Genomic DNA, 25,486 nt, shown 5'->3' with positions numbered 1-25,486 from the left:
TCTTTAGGAAATTTAATTGAGTTGTTACTGCAAAAGAAGTTAATGATAACCATTTCTAACTTAAAACAACGGAAAAACTGAAGCAAAGAATAATTCCTTCTGAATTACCTTGAATTACACTGTCCAGCACAGTAACCACTAGTTACAGATGACTCCTGGAGATTCCAAATGTGACAAGTCAGAATTGAAATGTGTTTTATATATTGGATTTCAAAAGCAAAAGAATGTAAACTATCTTAATTTTTACAGTGTTTACATATTGACACGATAGTGTTTTGGATATATTAGGTTAAATAAAATATATTATCAGAATTAATTTTACTTGTTTCTTTTTTACTTTTATAAAATGTGGCTACTAGAAAATTTTACATTGCTGGGCATGGTGGCATATGCCTATAATCCTGGCTGCTCAGGAGGCTGAGACAGGGGAACTAGAAGTTTGAGGCCAGCCTGGGCAACTTAGCAAGATCCTATCTCAGAAATTATTTCTTGATTGATTTAAATAACCAGTTGTTCTGTTTTGAGTAATATTGGTAGTGACTTCTAACCAACCATTGCTTTTCATTTTTCTTTTTCAGTGCATATCTTCTCAGTAATTAATGGGTTTGTTGGTTTGTTTGTTTGTTTATTGCAGTGCTAGGGATTGAACCTGGGACCTTGCATATGCTATGCAGGTACTCTGTCACTCAGCCACATCCCCAGCCCTCTTCTCAGTAATTAATGATCAGTAAACAAGTTTTTCAAGTACTTAAATGTACATAGGGAACTGCACAGCCCTGATAAGTCAATGAAAATAATCACCCTCTGTTGTATCTCTTTTGTAAAATACAGGATTTCTTAAAAAGGGTATTCCTTGTAGACTAACTTTTGGATAGTGTCTGTATTAGAAATGTCAATCATAGGCACAGAGGGTCTCAAACTATGTCATTGTTGCAGTTGTGTTTAATTCTTTTAGGGAAATCTCTTGATTATAGACTGAAGTTAGTTAGCTTGAATTTCTACTGATTCTCCAGAATCAGTGGCCTTCTACATTTGATAAACATAGCTGGTAGGTTATCTGATGACCCAGAAGGACAAAGCCGAGTTTTAATTTCATCTATTAGGTAGCACATTTCCTTGAAATACTTCATCTTTTAGTTGAGAATTAATTTTTTGCCCATTTGTTTGTCTCTTCATTCTTCAATTCATTGTATAACAGATATCAAACTTTGTGCTTAAGGATCAAAAGGTGAATAGTCATGGTTTATACCCTCAAGAAGAGAGCCAAAAAAATCCATGGTTAAAATATAGTGTAATAAGTGTAGGCTCAAGATGATAAGGGAGTTTGGAAAAAGTGGATTCAGTTCTTTTAAACAGTTGCTAAGTACAGGTTTAGTGTCTTACTGACAGTTATTTGTTAGACTATAAAGGATAGTAAAATGTCTTCAGAAATAGTTTTTGTTACCCATTTTCTGTAATCTATTCATTTGGCTCTTCTGTGTGCAGGTGCATGTATGTATGTGTGGTTTCAATTTAAAGGAAATGCATTAAGTTGCATAATCAGCCATTTAAAAATGGTAAATATGTTTAATGAAAGGAATGAATGTGTTTTTCTATTACTTTGGCACTTTATCTTTGTGTGTATGTGGTACTGGGGATTGAATCTAGGGTTTTCTGTGTCTTAGGCGAGCACTATACTGCTGAGCTACATCTGCAGCCCATTTTTTTTTTTTTTTTTTCTTTTATTTTGAGACAGGGTCTCATAAAAGTTGCCTGGGCTGGCCTCAAACTTGCTTTCCTTCTGCTTCAGCCTCCGGAGTAGCTGGGATTACAGGTGTGTGCCACTGCACCAGACTAATGCTCTTTTCAATAGAAGTCTTCTTGTATACTAGAATGATTGGATTTAATTTATAAACATTCCTTGAGAAAAACACATCTATTACTGTAGATCCTTTTGCTTCTATCTAGATAGTCTTAACTGTTTCTGGTATTATTATTATTATTATTATTTACAGTGCTAGGGATTAAACACAGGATCTCATGCACATGTGAAGCAAGTGCTATAGCACTGAGCTACACTCCCAGTCTCTGTTAATTTTTATCTATTAAGATTTCCTTAAGGGCTGGGGTTGTAGCTTAGTTGTGGAGTGCTTGCCTTGCACATGTGAGGCACTGGGTTCAATCCTCAGCACCACATATAAATAAATAAATTAATTAAATAGAGGTATTGTGACCATCTACAACTAAAAAACAAAACAAAACAATTCCCTTAAGCTGGGTATAGTGGCACATGCCTATGATCCCAGCTACTTGGGAGACCACCGCAAGATCACAAGTTTAAGGCCAACCTCAAAAAATTAAAAGGGCTAGGAATGGGGATGTAGAATACACCCCTGGGTTTAGTTCCTAGTACCACAAAAGGAAAGAAAGGAAGATAGATAGTTTTCCAAAGGAAGAATATTTAGTGAGAACAACACTATAAATCTTTTTAATGTCTGATTTAATAGAAGACAGTGGATTCTCCTCACTGGTTTCTGTATTCTTTTTTAGAATGTTGTTTTTATTGAAGTAGATGAATAAAAGCTTGGTTTACCCAGATATAGTATTGAAAGGGGGGAAGAATTTTAATTGCCATTTCAGATAATTTTGATGTTTTTCTTTGATACTACACCAAATCTTAAATAGTAGAGTTTGTTGTTGTTGTTTTGGGGCTATTTGTTTTTGTGGTACAGAGAATTGAATCCAAAACCTCATGCCTGCTAGTCTTGTGCTCTACCACTGAGCTACATCCCCAGCCCTTTTATTTTGAGACAGGGATTCTAAGTTGCCCAAGTTGGAACCCAAATGCAGTCATTCTGCCTCAGCCTCCCAAGTAGCTGGGGATTACAAGTGAGTGCTAAGGAGCCTGACAGTAGTTGTTTCTTAAAGGTTGGTTGCAGTGTGGGATCTGAAATCTTATCAATGAGCTATTCAGGTTCTTAGCTTAAAATCTTTTGGTCTTTATTATGGTTTTTTTTTTTGTTTTTGTTTTTTTTTTTTTTTTAAATCCTTCAGCAAAAAGACAAGGCACAAAAGAGGTTACAGTTATATTCATTGACAAAAGAATGTTATATTAAATAAAATCTGTACAAAATCTATTTTATAGAGACCCTAAACAAGAATTCCACATGTCCATGTGAGAATGTTCAACCTATAAAACATTAAAGAAATTAATATTAGAACCTAAACTAGGGCAAAACCTGCAGAGGAGCAAATGTTGCATAAACCTCATGATACTGAGTATTGCAGGGACACTGACCAGCAAGGGCACAGCTCACAGCCCCTTAGAGAGCTCATGGGCAGCATTGACTGATGGAAAAGCATCTGGGAACTGCAACTCCATTCCTAGACTGGAAATCCACAGACATGTTCCCATGTAACCTAGATGGCAAGGTGGGGACGTTTGTAGCAGAGTCCACTCAGTGAGAACAGCAAATGCCCACCTCCATTCAGCATGCTGGAGAGACCATATGTTCAGTAGGCCTAAAGTAGCCAACACAAGGACCTGCTGCTTCAAGGCCCCACAGGACCTGCAGAACTGGCAGCCACAGAACCCTTGTATATTCAGTAATGTCCTGGGCCTCATTTGTCTTTGTTTGCAGTGCCACATCCCTCTGGGTTTGCATATGTCATGGCAGAGACCAAGAGCTCCTGGAAGGGACCTAGGAATGAGAGGAGCTCCTGAAGTATGGGAATAATGCATTGTCGGGTGAGAGGTCCAGGATGTAGGGGCCCTGAGGCCAGGCTGCAGCTGTGGTTGCTGGGAGACCCTCCTGGGCACCCAGGGCTCACCACGGTGTGATGTGGCGGTATTTGCTGCTGAGAAGCTACCCAAGGGCTTGGTTTGAGGGAGGCTGCAGAAACCTGGGGCCACTGGGAACATCAGATCAAGGTTAGCAGGGCAGGGATCTGACCAGGGATTGTGCAGTAGCTGCCCCAGGGCCACACAGCCCAGGTGAAAAGATTGTTCTGGTTGCAGAAGTTGCTGTCAAGATGATTTAGCCCAGTGATTCTTCAACCAGACCTGAACTTGGTGCTCCTTCAGTTTGAGCCTTTCAGCTGGGCCATCTGATCCTGGTAGGTCAGATACTTGTTCCTCTGAAACTGTTTTTCCACTTGGCACCGCTATTCCTTATATACAGTGAGCTCCTGCCACTGACTCCTTAGAAGACCTGGGAGTACTAGGGGCATTGTAAGCACTGAGAAGTCTGGGAGAACTAGATGTACTTGGAGGCCTTGGGGTACTGATGAGCCTGAGGCCCCTGGGGGAAGTGGGGAGCTCAGTAAATCACTAGGTTCTTCTATCCTAGATCCTGTTCTGTTCCTGCACATGAGATACTATATTATATTTTGAATGGACATGATAGATGGGTCGTTTTGAAAATACTGGTTCAGCCTGGCACTGTGGCACACCTGTAATCCCAGTGGCTTGGGAGGCTGAGGCAGGAGGATCACGAATTCAAAGCCAGCCTCAGCAAAAGCGAAGCACTAAGCAACTCAGTGAGACCTTGTCTCTAAATAAAATACAAAATAGGACTGGGAATGTGGCTCAATGGCCAAGTGCCCCGAGTTCAGTTTGCAGTACCCTGGAAAAAAAAAAAAATTACTGCGTTACTGATTCACGGAGCTATACAGATTTCCTACATGTTAAAACATTTCATTATACAATATTAAAAGATCGTATTAATTTTATAACCAATCTCATCAGTAAAATCTTGAAGGTATTGGGAAGTAGTCTGTTCAGAGTCAGGTAATACTGTGGATCCAACCCAGGGCCTTGTGCTTGCAAGGCAAGCACTCTACCAAGTGAGCTATCTCCCCAGCCCAACAATGTTCTTCTTGAAGTGACAGGCTCATATTCTTTTTCCAGAAAACATCAGACATCAGACATTTCCAGAAAACTAATGACATTAGTTTTGTCAGTCATTTTTTCAGGTAAAAATAGTGCTGTATAAAGAGGATTTAGTTCAGCTCACAACTCAGTCATAGCTCACAACTTAGCAACTCAATCATGCAAATGCCTTTGTTGTTGTTGTGTTTCTGGGAACTGACCCAGGGACACTTTCCCACTGAACTACATCCCCAGCTCTTTTAATTTTCTTATTCTGAGACAGGGTCTTGTTAAGTTGTTTAGAGCCTTGCTAAGCTGCTGAGGCTGGCCTCAAACTTGCTGTCCACCTGCCTCAGCCTCTTGAGCTGCATTTCCTTGAGACAACCATATACTTTGGTATACAGAAGTACTTTGTTTATCATCTGTTTTATCACAGAATACTTTTTAAAAATATACTCAAGGGTCAAGATTTCATATAGTTGAAAATCTGTGTCCCTTCGTCAAGGACATTTTATGCAAAATAGGTTTTGTGTGTGTGTAGGGACTAAACCCAGAACCTCATGCATGCTAAGCATGTGCTTTACCACCAAGTTACACATCCACCCCAGGCATTTTTTAAATTGAGAGGACATAGCAGTACAATAACTACTAGTATAGTTAGGTGCCACTGCCTTGATGGGGCTAAAGTGCTGTAAATTTAATATACCCTTGCTTTGCATCATCATTGCAAATGTCATCACAGTGAAAAAAACAAATAATGTCTTCATATTATTATAAAGTTTTGTGTGTTCAGGAAACCTCTGAGATTTGCAAACTATATTTTGAGGTCCTCTGCTTTAATTAAATGAGATTACCAAGGGTGAGTGTGTAGAGTACCTAAAAAGAATGCTAAGGAATCATCATGCTTTAGGAAAAGGCAGAAAGATAACATAAGACATAAGACAACCCCATAGTAATACCAGTACTTAGCATTTAATAAGTGTTTGCTTTGTCCTAGGTACTGTTCTAAGTTCTAAACATTGAATCATAATAATTAAGTGAGGTAGGTTGTTGTTATTATTATTCTCATTTTACAGAAAAGTTAAGTGCAGAGAAAGTAACATGTCTTAGGTGACTCAGTTAATAGTGCGTATGTACGAGACAGCATAGTTCTTCCTAAATGGTAGAGAAGACTAGGGAAAGAATGGCAGTAAGGAAGCCAAGAGGAAAAAAGCCTTCAAAAGAGATGCTGTGGAGAAGTCAAGATATAAGACTAAAAAACATTCATTTGGTTTCACAATAAGTAGGTCATTGATGACTTTGGCAAGAGCAACTTCAGCAAAGTATAGGGACATAAACAGAGAGGTCAGAGAGTTGAGGAATGAGTGAGAGTTGAAGAGAAATCATAAGGAAAGAACAACTTTTTTAAGAACTTTAGTTTTGCAGTGAGAGAAAGCCGGAAGGTGCTAAGGACAGGGAGAGCTGTTTTAAGATGGGAAAAACTTGAATGTGTTTAAAATGTGATGAGAAGGAACAAGTTGAGAGTGAGCCTGAAGATATTAGAAAAAAATAGATAAATAAAATGAAATTTCTGATCAAGAAGAGAATGTAGTGGTACATGTCTGTAATCCTAGCTACTTGGGAGGCTGAGGCAGGAGGAACTCAAGTTCAAGGCCAGCTTCAGCAATTTAGTGAGGTTAAATACCCAGTGCCTCAGGAAAAAAAAAAAAAAAGAATGGAGTATGTTTTCTGTGGAAGCTGAAGAGAAAAAAGGAAAAGTATGATGGGGAATCTCATGAATATTAAAGGGAGATCAGTAGAGTAGAGGAAAGGGATGGAAGAGGGAAGGGAAAGGGAAAATGATATTGGCCAAATTATTTCTGTACACCATGTGTATGTACTAATATATACTAATGAATCCCACTTTTGTATACAATTATAAAGCATCAATTAAAAAATATGGGGTGGGGTCATGGGGGGAGGAAAAATAGTGGATTGAGACAGACATTATTACCCTCTGTACATGTATGATTACCTGAATGTTGTGAATCTACATTGTATACAACCATAGAAGTGAAAATGTTGTACCTCATTTGTGTACAATGACTCAAAATGCAGTCTGTAAAAATAAAAATTAAAAAAGTTGAAACTAGGGCTGGGGAGATAGCTCAGTTGGTAGAGTGCTTGCCTTGCATGCACAAGGCCCTGGGTTCAATCCTCAGCACCAAAAAAAAAAAAAAAAAAAGGGGGGGGGGTTGAAACTAAAATTATGAAAAATAAAAAAAAATATGGGGTGGGGGCTGGGGTTGTGTCTCAGTGATAGAGCAATTGCCTGGCATGTGTGAGGCACTGGGTTTGATCCTCAGCACCACATAAAAATAAACAAACAAAATAAAGGTGTCATATCCATCTACAACTAAAAAATAATTTTAAAAATTATTTATGGGGTGGGAGAGAATAGCTTCAAGGCCCAGAGAGATTTAATTTTTGATGTGATTAACTTTAGATCTAGTGGTTCTATTGCAGGAGGTTGAAGGTAGTCCCTTTTCTTCTTATCCCAGATTCTTGAGAATCTTGGCTATTCCCACATATTTCCAAATTACCAAATCTACTGGATACTGAAATCTTTGACTTAAGCAATCTCTGCCCTTTTTGATGCAACTTCACCTCTGGCCTTCTCTTCCCTGAATTCACTTTTTATGCTGGTATTTACCAGGGTTATCACCTCAATTCTTAAGTTTACATTACTTTTTTTGGGGTAATCATATCCACACCTACAAACTTAACTACCACTTAAATCCTCATTCATTCCTATTTAAACATATTCTCCCTTTCCCTGCTCCATGAAAATATATATGTATGTATGAATAGATATACATTATACATATATACACATACGATATTTTTCAAATTTATTTGTCTCTTAGTTCTGCTTCAATATCCCATAGCTACTTCAAGGTCAGCATACACAAAACTTATCTATTACTCCAAGATGCTTATCTTATTCTCCTTGGTTGAGGCAGTATAGTTAACGTAGTTTCCCAAGCTACCCCAGACCCCATGTGTCACCCTGAAAACTAAATCAATATCTTAGCATAACTGTAGCCCATTTGTATTGTTTACCATGATACACCAATTAAGAAATTTGATGTAGATTTTTGCATTTTTGGTATAGGGATTGAACTCAGGCACTTCACCACTGAACTACATGCCCAGCGTTATGTATGTATGTGTTTATTTATTTATTTATAGACAGGATCTTACTAAATTGCTGTAGACCTCACTAGCTTGCTGAGACTGACCTCAAACCTGCACTCCTCCTACGTCAGCCTCCTAAATTACTGGGATTTTAGGGGTGCAGCATGGTGCCTGACTGATCTGGACTTTCAAATTTGTATATAATTCATGTCCTTCAGTGATGTTGCAACAAGTCACAAAGATAGAATGGATAGCTTGACAAGGTGGTGCATACCTGTAATCCAGGAGGCTGAGGCAGGAGGATTGCAAGTTCAAAGCCAGTGCAAGTTCAAAGCTATTGCCCTGTATTAAGGGAGCAGGGAAAAGTTAGAATGAAATGATCTCTACAAAGCAGGACAAGTGTATTACCTTCATGTTGAACTATTAAATTCATGTTCTGAAGTAGCAGCTGGAAAGAAATAGCTTTCATAGGCCACTAAATGCCTACTTATTCAGACCTACCAGCAAAGGGAAGATTTCTCTGACAAATTATTTTTAAAATTGGGCAGCAGATTTAAAGGGAAAAAAAAATCACAAGATATGTTGGATTTCTCAAATGTCATCAGACGCAGTTTTCAAACTATGATCTTAAGACTCTTTACAACCTTAAAAGATTAACAGTTATCCCAAAGAATTTTTGTTTATGTGGATAATATCTAATTGCTTTATAAATTAAAATGAAAAATTTTAATATATATTTACTTCATTTAAATATAATAATGAACTAATTATATGGTAGTATAACATTTTATGAAAAAATAACTATTTTCCAAAATAAGAAGAGTAACATTATTTTACATTTTTGTAAATCTCTTTAATATCTGGCAGTTATATTCTCATGTCAGCTCCTGCATTCAGTCTGTTGAGAGATGTCATGTAATCTGTGGAAAACTCCACAGCACTAATTTGAGAATGAGAAAAATAAAATTTTAGAATTATTATGAAAATAGTTTTAATAGTTTTGACCTTGCATTGAAGGTCAAGATTCCTCAGGGATCTTTAGACCATACTTTGAGAAATGCTGGTTTAATAAAAAGAATTAATGCCAGGCTCTTTATCAGGAATTTGACCAGCCTAGATACCTACTTCATAGGTTATACCAAATACCAGCCTTTTGTATGATGTAAAATGATTTTTTTTTTTTTTTTAAGTTCTGATTTCAGGGAAAAATAGAAGGAAAAGAGGGGTTTCAAATTTTACTTTCTTCATTAAGGTAATTCATTAAATGAGAAACTAAATCTATGTGTTTAATTTTTTATCAGAAATTTCTAAAAATTGTTTTCCAGTCACAAGTCCTTTGAAAAGATCGTAAAGCTTCATGTTATAGCACAAAATAGGTGCTCAATAAGTATTTGTCAAATAAATGTTTTTAGGGTGCATTCAGCTGAAACCATATGTCAGCAGCTTAATGTTTTTCACTGAATTCTGTGAACTAATGAGGCCAGAATGTGAGCTAATAACACAACTCTAGAATATTAAAGTGTACTCCAAGGTCCAGATAGAAATAATGATAAAAATTGAGACTTCACTCATGTAAGGAAGGTATAGACCTGTACTTGTAATATCAAAGAGGGTTCCTTGTCACCTGCTGAAAGTATCAGTGAGTACCCAGACTGAGGTATCTGTTCCTACTGAAAATAATAAAAGTTATTTTTTCCCCTCAGTTCTGGGGATTGAGCCCAAGTCTTTGAGCATGTTAGGCAAGCGCTATATCCCTGAGCTACACCCCCTACCATAGCTACTGTTTACTTACTAAGTATCAAGTACTGGGCTAGACATACATCACTGTCATTTCGTTTTTAAAGTAACCCTGTGATGGCATGAGGCAGTGGTGCATGCCTTTAAATCCAACTGCTTGGGAGGTTGAGGCAGGAGGCTCACAAGTTCAAGTTACCTAGTCTGGGTAACGAGCAAGGCCCTGTCTCAATAAAAAATAAAATGACTGGGGATGTAGCTTGGTGGTAGAGTGTCCGTAGGTTCTGTTGTCAGTGGTACAAAAATAAATAACACTGTGAGATGTTATCCCCATTGCCTAGGAATGTGATTTTCCCAAGATCTTTCAGCTGGTATATCTGTCTAACTCTTAAGTTCTAAACTATTTTTTTTAAATTTTATTTATTTTTACAGACTGTATTTTGATTCATTGTATACAAATGGGGTACAACTTTTCGTTTCTATGGTTGTGCACCATGTAGATTCATACCATTCATGTAATCATACGTGTACATAGGGTAACAATGTCTGTCTCATGCCACCATCTTTCGTACCCCTGCCCCCTCCCCCTCTCATTTCCCGCTATGTAATCTAAAGTTTCTCCATTCTTCTCTCACCCCCATGCTCCCACCCCCATTATGTATCTTCATCCATTTATCAGGGAAAATACTCAGCCTTTGGTTTTTTAGGATTGGCTTATTTTACTTAGCATGATATTCTCTAATTCCATGCATTTATCTGCAAATGCCATAATGTTATTCTTCTTTATGACTGAATAATATTCCATTGTGTATATATACCACAGTTTCTTTATCCTTTCATCAATAGAAGGGCATCTAAGTTGGTTCCACAATCTAGCTATTGTGAATTGAGCTGCTATAAACATTGATGTGGCTGCATCACTGTAGTATGCTGATTTTAAGTTCTTTGGGTATAAACTGAGGAGTGGGATAACTGGTTCAAAAGATGGGTCCATTCCAAGTTTTCTGAGGAATCTCCATACTGCTTTCCAGAGTGGCTGCATCAATTTGCAACTCTACCAGCAATGTAAAAGTATGCCTTTTTCCCCACATCCACACCATCTATTATTGTTTGTGTTCTTGATAATAGCCATTCTAATTGGAGTAAGATTCTAAACTTTAATCACCTGATTGCCTCTGGCTTGAAGAAGAGGCCCAGGCTGGGGTTAAGATTAGGAATTGAAAAGGCTGTTTTCTGCATCTGGATCTTCCTACAGTTTTGTCAATGGGAAGAGACAGTTGATATAGTTCTTTGTATCTGTAATATAGCAACCAATTCAACAACAAAAAAAGGACTGCCTTAGTTACTCTTCTGAATGCTGGTTAATTCTGGATGCAAACTAAGCTTCAGTTGATTAAGAGTGGGTTTCTCGGGGCTGGGGATATAGCTCAGTCCCTGGGTTTGATCCCCAGCACCCAAAAAAAAAAAAAAAGAGTGGGTTTCTCTAGACCTGTCACTTCATAGTTACTGAGCAACTGCTGAGCACAGAACCTTGGTAAATACAAAAGACTATTATCTATCTGTACAAGAAGTTTAAACATAAGTGGTGGATTAAAAATAATTGGTGCACAGAATAGTATATATCAGCAAATATAAATTAAGGAACTACTAACTTTGCCCTTTGAATGGAATTTTTTTTGCCACCTGTGAAAAAGAGAACTGGTTACAGATATGGCTAATTTTGTGCTTTGAATAAATGTTTCCCAAAGACTTAAAAATATTGGTAATAAGAGGTAGATAATAAAGTTCCTTATTCTCAAAAATTCCTCCCTTTAGGATAATAAATTCTGGTTTCAAATGCAGTTCAAAAAAAAAAATAGTTCAAGGGCACCCCATCTTATACCTCCCAGTCATATTTTCATTATGGAATTTGCTAAAATGCTAAGAGAGCTAAAACTTTTTTTTTTTTTTTTAGCTATAGCATCCACAGTTTTTCATTTATTCAGTTGTAGCTGTATCTCTGCTTGTACAGTCTCCATTTAAAACTGGTTTTGATATATACTCAGGCTATATAGAGCTTTTCTGAGAGCTGATACACAAAAACCCCTGATGTGGGGAAGTGTGAGACCTTTCTTGAAGAACAAAGAAACAGTTCCTCATTTTCAAAGGTCTCAAAGTTAGAAATTAATTGCAACTGAATGATAACATCATAGAATCTTACATGTAGGAAAAAAAATCTTAGAAATCATCTGTTAACCCTTCTTTCTAAAGATGAAACAGACCCAAGAAGCTTTTTGTTTTGTTTCATGTTTTGTATTACTAGGGATTGAACCCAGGGGCATTCTGTTTCTGAGGTGCACCCGAGCCTTTTTCTAAAATTTTGAGAAACAAGGTCTTGCTAAGTTACCCAGGATGACTTCAAACTTTTGACCTATCTGCAGTCTCCCAAGTAGTTGGGATTATAGTGCCTGGTTTAGATCCAGTAGATTAAATGATGTAACCCAATTTATATGATTTATTAGTGGTAGATCTGGGATAAGAATCAAATATTAAGGGGTAATTTCCTTCTCACCCTTCTTATCTTCCTGATTTCTTTTTTCAGGACTCCTGAAAGTTTTAAGTATTTCCATAACCTTTTGATTAGGCTGGAAGATGACCATGACTCAGGATATCTCTATTTAGGAATAGCTCAGTCTCAGTTCTGTTTTCTAATAGAACTAAGACTGTGGCATAACCTGCTTAGTATGTGTGAGACTTTGGATTCAATCCCTAGAACCAAAAAATAAAAAGACAAAAACAACAATAAAACAACAAAACAACAAGAAAACCTCTGCCATCCCATGCTAGGCCTCAACATGTGAAGCACACACTCAACCCCTGAGCTTCACCCCAGCCCTTCTTTTGTGTGTGTGTGTGTGTGTGTGTGTGTGTGTGTATGAATCTTTATTTTTATTTATTTATATGTGGTGCTGAGGATCAAACCCAGTCTTCACACATGCTCGGCAAGCACTCTACCACTGAGCTACAACCCCAGCCTTTCTTGATCTAAGGAAAATTACCATTTATTAAACACTTCCCTTGTGCCAAGTTGTAAGTTGTTCATGTACATTATCTCATTGAACACTTTTAAGTTCTTGTGAAATAGAGCAGTGCTTCTCAAATTTTAATGGGCATATGAATCCCTTGGAGGTTTTGATAAAATTCAGAGTCTGGGATAGCATTCTTCATTTTTAAAAAGCTTCCAGGAAAATGCCGATAATGGTTGTTGGTCTGTAGACAATGTATTGAGTTGCAAGGATGTTGATGTTATAGAGAAAAAAACTGAGGCTTGCAGAGATTAAATAACTTTCCCACATTCATATATGTAATAAGTGGTAGTGATATGGTCCAGGTATGCCTGACTCTAAAGCTCAAGATGTGATAAGAGAATCAGAGAAAAAATGAAAAGAGGGTTATATGTCCCAGCATTTCTTAAATAGGTCTCTTTTCAAGTGAGTCAGTGGCAGAATCCAGGACCAAATAAAAATGTTCTGGCTCCCAGCCTCATGTGTTTCCCCTTTTTCCTATGATTTATCTACTAATCAGCATCTTCATGCTTAGCTAACCATATTTAGAATTGATCTTTGGATTTTCTCCATTACAGGTTTATTGCCAAACCCTGTGCTCTCCATGTTGGCATTGAGGACAGTATTCCTCGTCTGGCCCAATCCAATGCCATCCTTGAAGAAGTGTTCCTTTCTATTACCAAGGTAAGTAAGCCAAGAAACAGGAAAATTCACATGAAGTGTTGGTCTAGAAAACATGTAAGAGAGGATAAGAATAGGATGGGATGATTTTTCACTTCCGAATAGTCTGTATACCTGTAAGAATAACTTCAGCCCTTTGGGTAAATACCTTTCATTTAGGGTCCTTACAAAGGTCCAGTTTACACATCTTTGTGTTTTAGACCTAGCAGTCACCTCCACCCCTCTTATCCTAGATACACTGTTCTTATTTTTGTTTTCCTTGCTTCAGTTTTTGGCATTGCCTAGTAGCATAATCAAGGTGGGAACAGTTCTAATCAACTTTGTAGTTTGGGTTTTTAATGCCCTCTTTTACTCAGCCTGAGTTAGAAAACCAAACAGATATATAACATATATATGGGTGAGCAATAAAGGTCCTTGATGTGTGAGATAGAATTTTTTACTAAAAAATTATTTTGGGGTGAAACCTAGAAAGACTACCAGCCACTGTGTATCATCCCTATGCCACTCAGCTAGTCAAAGGGATTTAATGAGGGGTTTGAGGAGAAAGGAGTATTCTGACTCTGATCATACATCTACAGTATCCTGACGAGAAAAGGCTGGAGGGCCTGTCAAAGCAACTGGACTGGGATGTCCGAAAAATCCAATATTGGTTTCGCCGTCGGAGGAATCAGGACAAACCTCCAACGCTCACTAAATTCTGTGAGAGCATGTAGGTGTGCAGAGGGAGGTAGGAAATGAGAAGGAGGATGGGGATACAAATGGTCTGAGGTTTTCTTTTTGGAAAATTATTTCTATTATCAGGATAACAGTTGATGGATGTGGAAGGCTATTTAATCTATTATAAATAGGAAAGAAAGGAACTGGAAAACTGGTCACCCTTAGTTTTTTGTCACTAAGCTAGGTGTGTTTTTTTTGTTGTTGTTGTTTGTTCTTTTCCAAATAGAGTAGGAGTTAATTCCTATAACTGCACTTATGTAGGTAGGTATATGCACACCCCTGTATACCTTGATAAAGATGGTACCAGTTTTCTCTAAATTGACATTTTCATGAGAAGTATCCCTTTTTTGAAAAAGATTATACTTGAGTTCACTGGATGTTTCTAAAAACAGCAGTGTATTAGTCACTGTCATACAATGAAAAAAAGTGGCACTATCTTGAGGGAAAAAAATATGCAAGAAAAGTTGATTGCAGTCATTATGTACTTGTGAAAATTTTTAAACAAAGACTGGAAGAGGACTGTCTTTGGCTTTCTAGGTAAAGAGTACTTGTTCCTATTTTGGAAACATATCCTACTTCTCACCAGTAATTGTCTTATCCCCAGATATGTTATTTTGATTTCCCTAGCTTCAAAGACTTTGTTTTGAATAGACATTTGTCTAACCTCTACTCTTTGCCCACCCAGGTGGAGATTCACTTTTTATTTGTGTGTATTCTGCTATGGAATTAGATTTCTCTGGTCGGTGAGTCTAAACTTTCTCTGGTCTTTGATTGGGTTCTAATCATGCTTAGATCTCTGGAGATAAGAGCTAAATATCTTTAGTCCTTTATTTTTCCCTTAGTTTATATCTGTGATGCCCATAGTCCCAGTTTATATGCTAATAAATAAATTTATACTAATAAATTGCCTTCTGTCTGGGTTTCCCTTTCTCTAATATCAGGACTTACTATTTCTCCCCTAAATAATACTACTAATAATAGTAATAAATAGATAAGAATTGTTTTTGCAAGGCTGCTGACAATAATCCTCTTCTGAGGAAGGCAATCAGTAATTCTTTAAAACTGATGAGATAGACATTTTTCCTGCTTTCTAGTTAATTATCAAAGGAATTTCAAGCTTTTTGATTCCTGATTACATGTTTTTTCCCTTGTGCTACAGTATTTTTCTTCAGATGAGTCTTCAAAACAGATGAAGCAAAAATGGCAGAACCAAAGGGAGGTAGTAGACAAACACAGTCATAGTTGGAGATTTCAGTAATTGACTAAATCATTAGACAAAAAAGTCACTAAGCATGTAAAAGATATGAAAAATATGATCAACAACTTTCACCTTATTGATAGTTATGGAACACTACATCAGCAACTGAAGAATCGTGTAATTTTCAAGTACACATGAAACTGCTAAGATGATAGATTCTGCGCCATAAAATAAGTCTCAGTGAATTTCAAAATTTGGTCTTACAGAATATGTTCTCTGATCATAGCAGAATTAAATTAGAAATAAATTACAATGTGATACATTGAAAATATTTGAAAGTTAAATAACTCTTTAATAACCCATGGAGCCAATAAGAAATCACAAGGAAAGTTAGACAATATTTTGAGCCATGCACAAGGCACACACCATTTACTCAGGAGGCTGAGGCAGGAGGATTACATGCTCAAGGCTAGCCTAGGCAATTTAGCAAAACCCTGTCTAGATAGATAGATAGATAGATAGATAGATAGATAGATAGATAGATAGATAGATAGATAGATAGAAAGATAGAACTGGGAATGTAACTCAGTGGTAGAGTACTCGCCTGGCATGTATAAAACCCTGAATTCAGTCACCAGTTAAAAGAAAGAAAGAAGTGAGGAAGGGAGGGAAGAAGAAAATACTCATAAATGAATTGCACTGAACATACCAACATACCAGAATTTGTGGGATACATCTCATGCATTCTTTGATATTTATAGCTTTAAATGTATATATTTGAGAAGACAAAAGTTTTAAAGTTAATGAGCTGATTTTCTACTTAGAATCTACAGAAAGAACAAAGTTAAAGGAAGGAGATAATAAAAAGTATAGACTGGAGGTATACCTTAGAGATAGAGCATTTGCCTGGCTTGTACAAGACTCTGGGTTTGATCCCTGGCACAAGAAGAATAGAAAAACAAAAGAAATGAAATAGTCATTAAACAAACAATGAATAAAATTGATAAACTTCTAAAGGAAGAAAGAGAAAATAGAAATTATCAATATGGAGTGGGGTTGTTACTACAGGGCCTATAGACTTTTTAAAAAATTTTTTTAGTTTTAGATGGACACAATACCTTTATTTTATTTATTTATTTATTTGTACGCGGTGCTGAGGATCGAACCTAGCCTCACACATGCTAGGCAAGCACTCTACCACTGAGCTGAGCTCTATAGACATTATTGAAAGGATAATGAGATAGTGTTATAAATAATTTTATGGTAATAACTTCAACAGCATAGATGAAATGGACAAACTCTTTAATGTATGTAATTGTAACTTCATCAGAGATGATTACTTTTGACTTTTGAACCTAGCATGTAGATCTCTCTTGGTTATTCAATGGAATTATTATCTTCCTGACTCCCTCTTTCCTATATCCCAGGTGGCAATATTTCCTAAAGCTGTCCTAGAGCTCTTCCTGCAGTTATTACCATCACAAAGCCTAATTTTTCTATTTATAATACTTTCTTGTAGAAGAAAAATCTAGCCACTTATTGGTCCTTTTAAGGATTCCTAAAATCTGTCTTTTGCCCCTAGCCCACAGAAAAAGGGATTATATAGGGTAGACCTTGAAACAAGCTGGGTGAGAATCCTCTGAACACTAACCTGGATTATCTGTTTTTTCTTAGTCACCTTGGTTCTGGGACACCCGACAGTGCTGGCATAGCTATCCATATCAGGTAGGGTCTGAGCCGTTTCAAGATGAGCATTGATGTGTGTAAGGCAGGGTGGGTAAGAGTGCATTGTCATTCCTAGGACAGGTGGCACATTTCCTTGATGTTCTTGATTGAGTAGATACTGAGTCCCTTTGAGTCATATATTCAGGTTGTCCATTTGAGGGGCACCATGGTAGCAGTGAAATCTAGTGAGCTCTTTATTCCAGTTTCCACATTAAATTTACCCAAGTTGGACTGGAAGGAAAAGCAGGTGCACTGGTACTTAATGAGGTGCTTTCAGCTTCAGGCAACTTGGAATATCCTTAAGAGCATGTTGGTTTTAATCTGTACTATAAAAGTGTCAGGGGTGGAAGAAGGAAAGATCTGAGTATGTTTAATCTTGTGAAAAAACAGTAATTACCCAGAATTCTAGGCATAGTCATTTGATTGTGTTATAGTATGTGTTAACTTTGTCTCATCTCTAAAAGATAATAGCTAAAGATGTATATGTGGAGGGGCAGAAGGAAGAGGTTCAGGTCTTTACACAACCAAAGGCTTTGAGCTATTGCAGATCTTTCTTCAATAAGAAAAAAGATGTCAAGTAATTTGGGGTATTGATCCTCCAAGATAGAGAAAGTTAAAGAGATGGAATGTACCTTTGACTAGCTGGTATTCTAACTACTACTTTCTCTCTTCCAGCCTCTCACAAGAGAGCTTTACTACTATTACATCATGGAATTGGCCTTCTATTGGTCTCTTATGTTTTCTCAATTTACAGACATCAAAAGAAAGGTGAGAACTTGGTTCCCTCAACTCCTTTTTAGCAGCTATCATTACTGCCATTGTGATAGCTTCTCTTGTTCCCTGACTGGTACCACAAAAAAGGGTGAAAGTAGGTGTGATGGGAGTGTTAGCTTTTTATAATATTCCCAGAAATGAGACTTAATGATGAGATATATTGAAGACATTCAGGGCAGCCCAGGATGAGAATAGTTAACTGACTAAGGAGCATACTCTTATTCTTCCACATTCTTACATGTCTGAAACTCAGGAAATTAGTTAGAACTTGGAGATATGAAGGCCTGATTCATAAAAAGGCTCAATTCCAAAAATGTTGGACCTGGGTTTTTTGGCATTAGAGACACTTGTCACACAGTCTCTCTGTTCTCCCTTTTTGGTTACTGCACTTAATCAAAGAATAAAACTGGAATGGGTTTTACATGATTTAGTTTACTCTTTGTCCTGCTATTGTTTAGGAAACAAAGATTCAGAAAAGTGATTTGACAGCTGAACATGGTGGCACACACCTATAATCCCAGCTACTTGGAAAGTTGAGTAAAGAGACGTGCTGGGCATGGTGATGCATGTCTGTAATCCCAGTGGTTTGGTAGTCTGACGCAGGAGTATCACAAGTTCAAGACCATCCTTAGCAATTTAGTGGGGCTCTAAGCAACTTAGCAAGACCCTGTCTCAAAAAAAAAAAAAAAAAAAAAAAAAAAAATGGGGAGGGTTGGGGGCTAGGAATGTGGCCCAGTGGTTAAGCACCCCTGGGTTCAATCCCTGGTAGTACCCTCACACAAAAAAAGACTCACAAATTCAAAGCAAGCCTTGGAAACCTAAAAAGACACTGTCTCAGAATAAAATTAAAAGGATCAAGGATATATTCAATGGAATATTACTCAGCCATAAAGAATGATAAAATTATGGCATTTGCAGGCAAATGGATGAAATTGGAGAATATCATGCTAAGTGAGATAAGCCAATCTCAAAAAGCCAAAGGACGAATGATATCGCTAATAAGTGGAGGATGACACATAATGGGGGGGAGGGAAGGGTTAGTGTTAGGGTTAGAGTTAGGGTTAGGGAGGGGGGCAAGTATGGAGGAAGGAAGTACTGTATAGAGGGTAAAGGGGTGGGAGGGGTGGGGGGAAGGGAAATAATAACAGAATGAATCAAACAACATTACTCTATGTAAATTTATGATTACACAAATGGTATGCCTTTATGTCATGTACAAGCAGAGAAACAACATGTATCCCATTTGTTTACAATAAAAATAAATAAATAAATAAATAAATAAATATAAGCAATGTACCAGCTATATCATGAAGCCAAAAAAAAAAAGGATATATTCAGTGGTAAAGCACCCTTGGGTTTAGTCACCTGAGGATGGGGTTGGGGGATAGAATTTCAAACTTCAATGAAGAATCTGTGCTATTCTCACAGATACATTAATATTAATGAAGTTCTAGCTCTTGAATTGGGTGATGGCTCACAAGTATATGATCTGTTTTAAAACTTGTATGTATTTCAAATTTTTTGTGTCACTTATTAAAATTTTAATAAGTGGACCTAGGAAAATGAAAGGCATTGGAATTGAGTATCAGGTTTCTATACTTTTATGGGGCTAGATTGAACTAATCTGGATTGTTAGTATTGTCTAACACAGAAGCTTGAAATATAAGTTTGATAGATTAATCTATCTATCTGTCTATCTATCTATCTATCTACCATACCCAAGATTGAACCCAGGGGGTGCTTTATCACTGAGTCACATCCCTAGCCTTTTTTTTTTTTTTTTTTTTTTTTTTTGAAACAGGGTCTCTCTAAGTTGCTTAGGGCCTTGCTAAGTTGCTGAAGCTAGCCTTGAACTTACAGTCCTCCTGCCTCAGCCTCCCAAGCCACTGGGATTACAGGTGTGTGCAACCATGCCCAGCAAAATACATGTTTTAAAACAAAATAGACTACTTGTGAACCCATTACTCAGCTCGAGAACTAGAACCTCATTAATACCATTGTATCTTTGTAGAGAGCACAGATTTCATCCTTGTTTCCAAATTCACCTGCCTTCTCCCACCCTCTCCCCATCACTGGGCTAAGAAGTATTTATTAGATATGTCTGATAACTTAAGTATTTAAAGATTTCTCCAGGTATAACCTTGGCATTTGAATACAAGAGGAAATTAAAGCCTTAAATCTGAAAGCAGGAAGTGCTTGTAGTAAGATGGCTTGCTCAGATAAAAAGTATTTCTCTGAAACTTTTTGGAAGAGCTTAGCTTTGCCTCTCCACAAATCTTTCCTTTCTGCTAGGTCCTTTGTTTGAAATGTCTTTCATTATGGCAGAAAAATTTTAGGAATATCTAAGGCTTTGAATGTCCCATTGCCTCTTGGGAAATTACTCCCAAGTGTCATCACCCATGCTTTTTCCTGTGCTTCAAGCTGTATTAATGACGACTGATCAGTTACTGATACAGGGAATGTTGGGGTAAAATGCTAGGCAATTCCCTAAGTAAAGTCTAAGCAGCATGGAACATTTAAGCAATGGGCTAAGATCCTCAGAGAATAATGCAGGGCATGGAGTTGGTAGTATTTCTACAGCCTTGCCTTTACCTGCATCTTTTATTTCCTTGCTAGGACTTCCTGATCATGTTTGTGCATCATTTGGCCACCATCGGGCTTATCACCTTCTCCTATATCAACAACATGGTTCGGGTGGGAACTCTGGTCCTGTGTCTACATGATGCCTCAGACTTCTTGCTGGAAGTAAGAGTCCAATCGCTCTTTTTTCATCTTTCTTCTTTGTCTTTCCTTCTTTTTATGTGACAACTTCTTTTCCCAACTCAATTATTAACTTCCATTTTCCAGGCTGCCAAGCTGGCCAATTATGCCAAGTATCAGCGACTCTGTGACACCCTTTTTGTGATCTTCAGTGCTGTTTTTATGGTAACTCGTTTAGGAATCTATCCATTTTGGTAAGTGCAATGGAGTGGTGGTAGGTATGTAGCTAATGATACCTTTTTGCTAATTCAGTTTTTATATTCTATCCTTACCAATAGAACATTATGAACCCTATCACCCTGCCTTTTCCTTGACCTCTAAGCTAATAATCATTTATGGTCCCTCACAGAACCTCAGCTGCCTTACACAATATTTCTAGTGAGGTTATCTAGACTCAGAGTGTACAAGTCATTTGACTTTGGCTTTCCTTACTCATTTCCATATTATAATGTTCATCTTTTGCTTAAATAATTCCTTTGCCTTCTTTTGCACTGATTACAGAAATTTTAGGCTCTTGTTTATGTTCCTACTCTACACCCTTTTCCACATACTGATCAACATACGCACGTGTGCATATACACCCACTTCACTTCTTTATTTTGGGGATGGAGGATGTACTGGGGATTAAACCTAGGGGTCTTTAACTGCTGAGCTATATCCCCAATCCTTTGTTTGTTTGTTATTTTGAGACAAGTTCTTGCTAAGTTGCTGAGTCTGGCTTTGAACTTGTGATCCTCCTGCCTTAGCCTCCCGAGCCGCTAGGATTACAGGCATGCACCACCACACACAGCCCTATTTCACTTCTATACTTACTACCCTGTGGTGCACAGTCAGTGACTGAGTTGAAGAGTTTGCTTGGTCTGTACTCTGTGCCTGAGGATCTAAATAATTCCTAAGATGATAGTCTGACTACTGTCCCAATTTTGTGAAACTGTGCATATTTTAAATAATTAATAGTGTAACATATTCCATCAGTTCCTGAGGTTTATGTCTCATGACCCCTGTTTCTTTATTCTTTTCTTACTATGGTTGAATATCTTTGGAGTTTCAACTAATACAAGGCCTGAAAAAGAAATATGGGGCTCTACCAGGGAACTCAGCTTCATCCTTGTCTACCTGGCTTTGACTCTAGAATCTTAACTGTTGGTCTCCCTTTTCTAGGATTCTGAACACAACCCTCTTTGAGAGTTGGGAAATGATTGGGCCCTATCCTTCCTGGTGGCTCTTCAATGGCCTTCTCCTGATCCTACAGGTTCTGCATGTCATCTGGTCCTACCTAATTGCACGAATTGCTTTCAAAGCCTTGATCAGAGGAAAGGTAAGGAAGGATGGCTTCTTTCTTTAGGAAGATGGGTATTACTCATTAGACCTTCTCTTTCCATTCAGCCTTATGAACCCCAGTTACAAACCAGGCTAAGCAAAAAAACTTAAGGGTTTCAAAGTTTTTTCCTTGACTATGAGTGTTTAGCCTTTTAAGATGTGACTTAGATGCAGGAAGAAGGATCTAATACCTTCTTCCTGTCCCTTAGGAATGACTGTTAAATGACAAATAGGATTAAGAGTTTTGAGGTAGCCTCAACCATTTCCTATCCCTTACCTACCTATTGCCTATTTTTGGTTTTATCATGGGAGCCTTTTTTTTTTTTTTTAAAGGAAATCACAAACAGCATCACAAGTTATAAACTATGTAAAAGCAGATTGTTGGACTACCTTGGTATGGTGTGGGAGTTCAGAAGCACCCCAGATAATGCTTTGACAATATTCAAGATGTGGTTTATATGAGGAATTAAGGAAGTTTCTGTGTCACCCCACCATTCTGTGGGGCAAGGGTCTTAAATGAATGGACATTTAGTGCTTCTAGTACCCATTCAGATTATGCCAAGTGCCAGAAAGATTTTGTTTGTTTTTGGTGCTGTGCATCAAACCCAGGGCCTTGTACATTTTAGGTAAGCACTATACCACTAAGCTATACCCCTAGCCCTGTAAGGTGCCATTTAATGAATTTTGTTAAGTGCTTAAGTAGTCAGATTGTGAAGAGCCTTCAGTAATACAGAATCCCAGGTGGGAGGGGCTCTGCTAGAGGAGGTGTTGATTCTGGGACAGTCAAATGGAATATAACTTAGGTATGCTCTCTTGTGTCTTTGTACTTTAAGGCTATGATTAGTTTTAGAACTTGCTCAGTGTGCCTATGCATCTTGCTATAGCTAGCAAAACATCTCTTTTCTCCCTTGCCTTTCTTTCCTGACCAGGTGACCTGCCAAAGAAGGATTAGACCCAGACTCTGTACTCTCCACTCTTTTCTCACCTCCTTCCTTTTTTCTATGCCTGGTGGGAATTGGACAGTTTCATCTCTTGCATGTAAGTGTATCTATGCTTTTAGTATTCAGGGAAGCATGTCTGTCTCAGTATATTTCTTTTCCTTCTTGCTGTCCTTTCTGTTCCCATGTGCTTGTCTTAGAGCATACTCTCTCTTTACCTCGATTCTAGAGACATTCTGCCCTCTTGTGGAAGTTTTCTAAATATCAGGTAATCAATTAGTCATCTGGGTTCAGATTTTTTTCTTCTTTCTTTTATATTCTCCCCAGTACTGAGGATTGAACCCAAGTATTCTACCACCGAGCTACATCCCCAGTCTTTTTTATTTTGAAACAGTCTTGCTAAGTTGCTGAAGCTGGCCTTGGACTTGGAATCTGTTTGCTTCAGCCTCCTGAATTGCTGGGATTTTTAGTGTGTGCCACCACACTCAGTCTCTTTTGTTCTTCCAAGTAGAAGAGGAATAAGTGACTTGAGTTTCCCTCAAGCCTAAACTAGGACTTAGTGTATGGTGTCAGTTCTTTTAAACTGGTCCTAAAGCATATACCTTTCTACCAGAGCAGCTTATAGTCTATAAATTACACAATCAGAGGTAAAAGGAGAAGACCAGAAAGCAGGCAAAGTATATTCGTAACCAGGGTGCAGATAATACTTTGAGTCAATTGTCACCAGAGAGTAGACCAGATTGGGAATAGTGTGCCAGCATGGGCTCTGAGTTTATTCCTATGATTCTCTTAAGAAATGTTCTGGCCTCACTTTCTTGACTTTGGTCTCATTCAATGCAGGTATCCAAGGATGATCGCAGTGATGTGGAGAGCAGCTCAGAGGAAGAAGATGAGAACACCTGCACAAAAAGCCTCTCTGGCAGCAGTTCCAGCAATGGTGCCAACTACGTGAATGGTCACGTGGGAGGAAGCTACTGGGCTGGAGAATAAGATGGTTGGCATGGGAACTTCAGTACACATGGACTTATAGGACCACTGGCAACCTACTCCTCTTCGGCCTCCCTACATCTACACTCCTGTGACTAAAGGGACTGCCAGCCACTGAGGAGAATCAAAGAAGCAAATTTTTCACTTTAAAAGAAACTCTGCCATTTTGTATTTAATAGCCTCCAGGTCCTTTTAGTAATGTTATTTGCTCTGTGTGTGTTTGTGCATGTGCATTTGTGCATATGCATGAGTTTTCTCTCCTGGGGCACAGTTCTGGACTGGGTCCCCTCAGACTTGCCTGGTCCCTTTTGAACTCACCTCAATCCAGATTTGGCTGCATCTTGAATTATGCTATCTCTGGACCGTCTCCTCCACTTTGGACCAAGGTTTTTGAGATTCCAAATTCCTAGACCATCTGAATGAAGCAGCCTCATTCAGCTCCAAGTTTCTGCACTGTTCCTCATTTGGAGCAGAAATATTTCATATGATGAAGTTGTATAGAAAAGAAAACTTTGATTGGATGGGCCAGGATTGCTGTGGCCCCTAGCTAGATCCCCTTTCTACCACCTGATGACAGGGACAAACAACTGCTGAATCCCTGCTCTTTACTCAATGGTACACAGGGAGTGGGGTGAGAGAGGGTGAGCAGAGGGCTGGAGGAAGACAACAGCCACTGGGTGTGCTGTTAACAGTTTTATACTATTGTTTACTTGTCTGTGATTGTCTGTGATTAAAGTGCTTCAGGCCTCCTCTACTGTCTCAACTTTTTTAGTGACTCTTGTCACTAATTTCAATTCATAATCTAATTAATAATATCTTTAGGTCTGAGTTAAGAGAAACTGAACACCAAAATTTTCCTTTCTGTACATGCTGGGAAAAGTCAAATGTACCTTCATTTTAGTGCTTCGTTTTTTAAAAAAGTTAATATATTTGATGGATCATGAGAACAATGCTGAGGAGATAAAAGCATGTATACACTAGTTGGGCACTGTGGCACACACCTGTCATCCCAGCAATTTGGGAGACAGGCAGGAAGGTCAAAAGTTCAAGGCTAGATTTGTCTCAAAATAAATAAAGTGGGATGGGGATGTAGCTCAGTGGTAAAGTACCTCTGAGTTCAGTCTCCAGTGCTGAAGTGGGAGCATGTATATTGAAAACAAAGGCTTTGGTTAGAGCTAGAACACTTTTTTTCCTGTGCTTATTTATTTTGTGGTGCTGGAGATTAAACTCAGGTTCTTGCACATGCTAGGAAAGTGCTCTGTGACTGAGCCACACCTTCAGTCCCAAAGCTAAGACAACTTTAGTTAGATATTTATGTTTCTTGTTTTATTAACCACAGAAACTACCAGTTACATTTTAAGGTTGTTATAAATGAGTCTGAGTAGATGTTTTCTAATTTAGTTCTGTTTTCTCTTGTAGCCCATGGAGAAGCAGCCATCCTAATCCAGATATTTATCTAGTGGAGGCTTTGGCAAAATTACCAAATGTAGTATTTATCTCCCAGGATAATTTTTAGTGAATATTAAGATTATAAAATATTTCTAGATGCTTTTTTGTACATTAAGACATGGAGAGCTTCATG

General features: G+C 37.9%; 1 protein-coding gene across 7 annotated transcripts in view; it reads left to right on the top strand.

The window, feature by feature from the left end:
• CERS5 (ceramide synthase 5) overlaps nt 1-24,653 on the top strand; it is a 30,162-nt gene extending 5,509 nt beyond the window's left edge. For 6 of the 7 annotated variants that reach the window (XM_079139806.1, XM_079139809.1, XM_079139811.1 and 3 more), the window contains 9 exons: nt 13,383-13,488; nt 14,064-14,194; nt 14,888-14,945; nt 17,075-17,125; nt 17,801-17,893; nt 20,516-20,644; nt 20,747-20,853; nt 21,821-21,977; nt 23,758-24,653. In XM_079139806.1, the coding sequence (XP_078995932.1) occupies nt 13,383-13,488; nt 14,064-14,194; nt 14,888-14,945; nt 17,075-17,125; nt 17,801-17,893; nt 20,516-20,644; nt 20,747-20,853; nt 21,821-21,977; nt 23,758-23,907 (982 nt within the window). In that variant the 3' untranslated portion in view covers nt 23,908-24,653. Of the gene's footprint in view, nt 1-13,382; nt 13,489-14,063; nt 14,195-14,887; nt 14,946-17,074; nt 17,126-17,800; nt 17,894-20,515; nt 20,645-20,746; nt 20,854-21,820; nt 21,978-22,908; nt 23,018-23,757 lie in introns of all 7 variants that reach the window. The other variant, XM_079139807.1, reaches the window with a different exon arrangement.
• Nucleotides 24,654-25,486: the final 833 nt, after the last annotated feature.

The sequence above is a fragment of the Sciurus vulgaris genome (assembly GCF_902686455.1).
Source record: "Sciurus vulgaris genome assembly, chromosome: 5".
NCBI lineage: Eukaryota > Metazoa > Chordata > Mammalia > Rodentia > Sciuridae > Sciurus > Sciurus vulgaris.
Note: the sequence above shows the minus strand (reverse complement) of the source record. Positions and strands in the feature narration are given on the sequence as shown.